Consider the following 7,594-nt stretch of genomic DNA (forward strand, 5'->3'; position numbering starts at 1 on the left):
CCATAAAGTCTTGCTCTCATGGGCAAAGTCACATGGAGAGCTGCTTAGAAAATGTAATCCCTCTTCTTGTACTTAACAGGGCACATTTACACCTCCACCAAGACCCTCAGAATAGCTGATATATTACAGTTCAGTTTACTTCCTAAAATAATTTAAATCATTATAATTCAAAATGAGATACAAGCAGCCATATTTTTCTACTGTTTTATTGATGCAGTCCTGATGTGCAACTATGTATGTTTTGCTTGTAGTTACAATCTTGCTTTAATAAGATCGTTTTTGTAGTTAAGTTTATTACAGTCTTCACAAAACATATTTATAAACACCACTTACGGTATAAGACTGATCATTCCAAACATCGTAAATCACTGGCATTTCTTCCTACACAGTGCTACTTGAGGAAAGGTCACGCTCCTCTTTTTAGATACAAATTTGTAAAGGCAAATGAAATTAATTCACCTTCCAAAGAAAACGGGAATGTTAAAAATAGCTTCAGAATTGGTATAACTCATTTAAGACTCAGAAAAATCTATGGCTGGCAAAGATGTCTAAAATTTGATACTATACTCATTACTTTCAGTAAAACCAAAAGAATCTTCATGAAGAACTGAAATTAAACTTGCACATTGGTCTGAAAGATAGGGATTACCTTGAATCTTGATTTTTTTTAGGATTTTTAAATTTTTTTTTTTACCAGAAAATGCACTACCTTCTAAAAATATTGTAGTTATAGGCTAAGTATTGACATCTGAAGAAAAAATGCTCAAACTAAAAGCATGCAACACTAATATCAATTTTTAGCAGAAGACATTTTTAATTGAAAACTGACTCAAAGGATAGTACAAAAGAGTTTCTTCTCCCTAAAAGGATTTTCAGACGCAGGCACTGGAATAATAAGGGGATCTTCTGCAATATGAGCATCACAATATGCCAATAAATCTGCTGCGGCCTTGGATACCTAATAGAAGAGAAGAGAGAACTTCTGTAACACTTAATTCTGAACCAGCCAGCATTGCATATATATTCTTCATATAACATATAATAATGGAGGCTACCATAAAATAGGAGCAGATTGGTTTATCCTTTACTACAGACCACAACTCTGAATTTCCTCTTACCAGGCCTAGTAATTTTACTTTATTTTACATTTTACTTCACAAATTTACATTTTACTTAACAAATTTACTTAATTTTACATTTTACTTAACACAGTGATGCGAGATGGTATCAGCTTAGATGATTCACTTGCAGCTGTTCCTCCACACCAGAAGGAAGGTCAAGAGCATACGCTTAATAACAAATACATGCAAATGGCCTGTAAGCCATAGTGATTCTCCTTGACGCATGGGTTTCTATAGAAGCAGCCTGCTTCAGCTCTTATTCCCAGTCACTGGCTGCAAGGTTTTCCACACTCTCTCTATCCTTTGCTCCTCCAGATGCAAACCAAACAAACAGGTCCTTAGGCACATGATCGTGGGATTAAAAAGAAGTAATAAATCAGGAGGAAAACTTGATCAATGTGTGTCATAGAATCATAGACTGGCCTAGGCTGGAAGGGACCTCAGAGATCATTTAATCCAACCTCCCTGTTATGGGCAGGGACACCTCTCAACTAGATCAGGCAGCACATGGGGACCGAGCGGGGATTGAACCCGTGGCCTTGGTGTTATCAGCACCACACTCTAACCGACTGAGCTAACCATCATAGCTCTCATTTAAGCTAAATGTTGCTCTTTTCAGTAAAGACACACTAATATCGTCCGCTTAGTAAGTTATTAGAAGTAGTATTTTATTCCTAGCAATAAACTTGAGCATTACCTTCTTATTTTGTATCCTAGTATCTTTACACTTCTAAAACAAACAATTATAAAGACTCCAAAATCAGAATGTTGACTGATGCTTATTGAAACATCCTACAGAAATGTAACAGTGTGCTGGCATACAAAATATAAAATTTCATTAAATGAAAAATGAAATATTAGACCATTTCAGCTGTAGCTGAAAACTTGTAACCTTTGCAGCTTTGTGCCACACAGATATTGGTGACATTAGGCCACTGTAAGTCATTCATTTTTTCAAGAGTTCAGAATGTATATACGAAATATTTTTGTTCTGCTCAGTTAGCAAGATATTTACAACTATCTATCTGTTTGTTTTGTTTAATTATTTGTGTTTTCAATGTTATGACAGTTGAGAAAATGAGATAGGAAGCCTTTACAAAACAGTCTTTTCTCTTAGCACCATGGCAGCTTCTCCCAAGTCAAACACTGAGGTCAGCATATTTGCACAACTATAGTGAAGAGGAAAACCAAATCGGATTTCTGGTATTTTTCTAGCAGGTGTGCCATCACTACTAGCTTTAGCTTCCCCACACCCTGCTTGCTTTGGCGTAAGTCCAGCCTGTAGTAGGCTTCAGATTAGACCTACGAAGTCAATGGGTGTTGGATCAGGATTTGCATGAAATTAAAATTAAATTCTAGATGGAAATAACTGACTTTTTATTTTTTAAATATCAACTGAAACGTGCCTTTGTAGAATGCTTAGACCAATGAAGTACCTATGGTTCGCATCCCAGTATAGACTATGTTCCTAGCAGAGCAAGCAAGGGGGTTTAGGTTCCTTAGAATTGGTCTGTAAGAGAAGAGGGTGGGCAGGGACACTACACAGGAACAACAGATTGCTGGGCCAGCGCAAAGCAGAATACTGAGCACTAAACTGAACACATCAGCAGAGACATTCAGAAGAACCAGTGTTCCTCAAAAGGGAAGCAGGTCAAACAAAAATGTGTGGAAAATGACAAGATTTCAAAGACTGTAATATTTTCAGACATACTTCAATAAGGCACTTGCTAAGCAAGAACAGAAGAAAGAGGCTTAGGGTGTGAAGGCAATGTCTAGAGTAAAGAGGTAGAACTGTAATGGCCAAACAGAGAACTTATGAATCCTATCATATTCCAGATTTCATTTGAATTTACTTGTGCATTTTGAAAAAGGAGATTATCCAAAAAGAGGCGTAATGTAGACAGCCCAGAAAAGATCAAAAGGCAGAAAACATACTTTTCTTTGCTAGTGGCCTATCCTGCACCTCAGAAAAGTATAAAGTAGCATAAAATTCATCTGCTGAACAGGAGGTTAGCATATTTCCAGTAACAATAGGACAAATGTACCACCACGGTATTTTAGAGAAGTATTTTCAAGTAATGACAATCACCAGTACATTCATAATTATTTAACATACACATTTTAACTTGTCTATTGTGCTTCAAGCTCAGCTGTATGTCTCCAATTAAGGCAGTTCTATATTCTAATTAATTTATTAGCTGGTCTTGAACTCTTGCATTCAAACTGACCAAGTCAGAGTCACAGGTGCCCACAAGAAGCTCAATGATGCTTTCAGTCCTATGTCATAACAATAAAGAGAATTCTTGCTAGCAAAAGCACAACATACATTTTTATATCTAACTTGTCCTCCGATGCTGGTAGGAATGCCAAACACCATGAAGCAGAGCAAGCACTTTCTTCAGCGTCAGAGTGCTTAAATCACAAATTAGTTTGCTTTTAGACAAACCATAGTACATAGGATGATTTAGTAGAAAACAAACTTGCAACAAGGAACTAAGGAGCATCATTATACTTCGGCACATTGGCACATACTAAACCTGTATTAGGCCATGTATTTTCATCCTTCAAAAAATAAATACAAGGTTTGGGGAGGAAAAAGCCTCCACTGGGAATACAGTGGCTATACAACTGAATTATGGCCATTTCTTCACTTAAACGGAAGTAGCTCAGGGTTGTGCTGTGGAATGGTGGCCATTTACTAAGGGGAGTTAAGTTAGTTGATATTCTAGGAGCAACAAAAACATTGGTTCCTGCAGCTGTGAGCAGTGTTGGCAAAGTCATCACTGTGTCCAAAAAAAGAGGAAAATACAATGTTGCCTCCAGCAATTTTTCTGCTCGGTGTTATTATTCGGAACAACAGCGGCGGAAGACCTCTGCATTGAGCACTGCATTATGGCTACAGCAGAGATGGACGCTTTAGCGTATGCCAGCACATGGAGGTTGCCTAATGGCCAATACCGTGTTTTCTGGCTACACAAAATAATGTGCTGATCGTCCTATTTCTGTCATGGAGGGAGTTAAATGAAGGCCACTGTATCATAGCATTTACTCACCCTTAGGCTTATTTGCAGCTGAATACTGCTGGACAGTTTCAGTATAGCTTTCATAAAGAATATAAATAAATGCATGTAATTTGAATATTCAAATGACGCTAACACATTTATCATTTCAGCTCTCCTAAGCAATATAGCTTGGTCTGCAGATTCAAGGTAGTTTATACATATTGCAGAAGTGACTAGAAAAAACAAACCCAAAAACCAGACTCCAGCTTGATTGATTAATTCTAACAGAAAGTTAACATTTCATTTTTAAAAAACTTTTAAAGTGTGTAGATAGAGGGGATGGAGTATACAGGTATCACACTGATCTCACATTTTATACAATTATTTTTATTCTGTGTAGTGAAAAAACCACCAGGTTGTCAAATTACCAAAAGGAAAAAAAGACCAAAACAACAAAACACTCAACCGTGATGCTTAAAAAAATTAGTCTCAGGAGGACTGTGGAATTTTACCATTACATTTCAGAATACAGAGGGGTGCAAAAACAGCCAAAGTTAGAATATAATCCTGTTAGCCGCACTAATAATTATAAGTTTCAATGACAGGGCAAAATGCTGCAATTACTATGTCATCTGTCTTGTCATGGATTGTGACTAATTACCATCCTTTGCCACAACACCCACTCTGCTTATCCTTTACATCTAAAACAAAGAGATTCACACACATTTATTGGCAAACCCACTGCTTATCTCCCAACACTATTCAGAAGCAGTTAGGAATATTTTCTACCTTCTTAAGAAAAAAGAAAATGGAATAATAACTAATACACCAAGATTCTTAAGTGTCAGAGCACTCCTTGCTTTTCTGCTGGCAGAGAGAAGATTAAGTAGCATTTTATTCTGAGGACAACAGTGATAAAGTACCAATATTACCTTTCCTTTCCCAACTTTACTGCTAGCATCTTTGCAAGATGCGTTATTCTACAAGTCATGAGGCAACTGTTCCACTGATTTCATTTGATGCTTCCTAGTTTGGAATCTGCACCTCCTGTTTTCTACTTACTTCTCCATTATAATTCTAGCCGCTCCTTCCGCAGGGAAGTAAGGCAGGCTCAATTCATGATCCTTCTGGATTCACTCACCACAGTGATACTCCTTTCAACTCTCAATCTATACACCGATAACTTTATTCTTCTCTGTTAAGTTGTCCTGGTTCTTTCAAACCTCAACAGCAAGTTGCCTTTGTGAAATCTCCAAACAGCGCACTGCTCGCTGCTCTGACTTGATTTTTCAATCAGTTGAAAAATCCAGAACACAGCAGGGAATGGGCAACGTATTTCTAACTACAAGATTTTAGTTGAGCAGACCCAGCTCTTCCTGGTTACAGCAGCTACTTTGCATGGAAAATAAAGTGCCTCTGTACTAGAAAAATTAGCTGAAACTTCTGATTTCCCTAGTCAATAATGCAGGCAGCTTTTCAATTTAACAACATGGTCTTATTTATTATTGGCAATAGCTACTTGCAAAACAATGTCTCATTAAATTATTTGGAAAGCATCTTTTATTAAATGCCTTAACTAGTTTAAGCAGATGCAAAACAGCAGAAAAAAGGAAATAAGTTAATTTCTCTGCCTTCTCAGTTATCATCTGAGAACTCAAAATCTCCTGTTGAAACCACTGGAAAATCTCTTGGTAAAATTTGGTTACACTGAAATACACACTTAACTGTTTCAAGATTAAACGGCAAAGCAGATTTTGAGGTAATAAAAGGCCAACCAATCTCTTCTTGCAACGCCTTTTTTTTTTTTTTTACTTGTTCAAGTAAATTCTAGAAAGCAAGACATAAACATTTTGCAAATTTTATTTGGCTTATGTTAGCATAAGAACCCTCAGAATACTGAACATATCAGATTTTCCTTGATGTCTTTTTGATTCCAAGCTGTTTTGAAAGGTGAAAGAATTGCACTTTCAAGCTATCTGTTTTTAGGTCTGCGACACTTGCTAATAACTGTGTTCCTTCTAATTAAACGAACTGTAAAAGTAACCTATGTCTTTCTTACATATGTAATTAAGAAGGTTATACATCTAACTAATGAAGCTATCTGCGTAACAGCTAATGATGTGGTATGTGAAAGTCACCGATGATTATATAAAAGCAAGTTTAAGACAATTTGCTAAGGATTATTTAAATACATTCCTTTTTTGAGTTGTTCCATCTTTAAAATCTTCTTACTTGTATAGGTTGGATTTTTCATCCAAATAATTTTTTCCCATTTTCAGAGACAGAGCGCATGCACAAAAGAGATGAGCACTGCTTTCTTAAAACTTTACTAGTTTTTAGGTGCTTGATTTATAACATTTTAGCCTAGTGGAAGGCAGAATGACAGGGAGGAATAATTCACAGGCTTTTCTGGTTAAAAATGTTGAGAACCTCTGTTTAATAGCGCCTTTAGTGAAAATATTTTACCCACATATATTCAGAGGCATGATAAAACCTAATCTTCATATACAACAGGCTATCAAGTGTAAAAAATCATAACTGAACAATGTAATCATACCTATTTTTTGTTCAATGACATCTGTGCTAAAACAAAACAAAGCAAAGCAATTCAGCTTGTCTCATCATTATTCAAAAGTATTGCAAGACTTTAAAGACTAATTCTTAAAAGAGAAGAATTGAGAAACCTCAGCTGCATTCACATTCAGCTACAGGTGACAAAGAAGAGCACCTGTGCATCTGCCAGCCATTTTTAAATATTTCATAAAATGCTGCTTTTGACAGAGGTAAAAGGCACTCACATAGAAGCAGACTAGAAGCCAGTCTTTGTAAATCGCTTCACTAGAACCAAGCAGTTAGTACATAACTAATTCACAGTACTGAATATTGTTTCATAGCTCAGACAGATTTCTTTATTTCAGCTGGTCAAGTCTTTCTGTACCACAAGATAGTGAGTGAATTCAAAACATCAACAATAATTCTAAGTTTACCTTCATCCTATCCATGTATGCTTCCATTTTTAACTGCTCCACAGCTTTCCTGGCTTGAGATATATTGGTTGTACTGTTTGACACTAGTTCCTTCATTTTGTTTTTCCTAGAAGAGACAAAGTTGAGACAATTTAAAAGTATCTATAGCAAATACAGCAATCAGTGAGAGGGCAGTTAGCTGAAATCTAACCAACCCTTGGTCACCACACCGACGGTCCCGGACTGCAGGTCACAAATACAAACCAGACACCACTTATCACTGTTCTCTTGTTCAATAGCAGCTTATTGCATTACATAATTATGTCCTCCACTGCCAGTATTCAATCTGAATTCTGTAAACAACAGATAAAGGCAGAGTATGTGGCCATTATTCAGTGCAGAAACGGTTAGATTGGCAACACAGAACTGTGGTTCACAGAAAAGGGCTGCAAGGACAATTAAGGGACTAGAACACTTCTCTTACGAAGAAAGGCTGGGGGACTTA

At 36.7% G+C, this 7,594-nt stretch overlaps 1 protein-coding gene across 1 annotated transcript; it reads right to left on the reverse strand.

Annotated features, from left to right (window-relative positions):
* Nucleotides 1-829: 829 nt before the first annotated feature.
* GNG4 (guanine nucleotide binding protein (G protein), gamma 4) lies at nt 830-7,206 on the reverse strand. The gene is made up of 2 exons (XM_009871796.1): nt 7,111-7,206; nt 830-958 (listed from the first exon to the last, which is right to left on the reverse strand). The coding sequence occupies exons 1-2, from the start codon at nt 7,204-7,206 to the stop codon at nt 830-832; spliced, it is 225 nt and encodes a 74-aa protein (XP_009870098.1).
* Between the last annotated feature and the right edge of the window lie 388 nt (nt 7,207-7,594).

This window comes from Apaloderma vittatum, unplaced genomic scaffold (assembly GCF_000703405.1).
Source record: "Apaloderma vittatum isolate BGI_N311 unplaced genomic scaffold, ASM70340v1 scaffold18086, whole genome shotgun sequence".
NCBI lineage: Eukaryota > Metazoa > Chordata > Aves > Trogoniformes > Trogonidae > Apaloderma > Apaloderma vittatum.

Coding starts and splice junctions, on each gene's coding strand:
- GNG4 (XM_009871796.1), bottom strand. CDS start 7,206: ATGAAGGAACTAGTGTCAAACAGTACAACCAATATATCTCAAGCCAGG. Junction 959..7,110: donor CATACATGGATAGGATGAAG/GTAAACTTAGAA, acceptor CTCTTCTATTAG/GTATCCAAGGCCGCAGCAGA.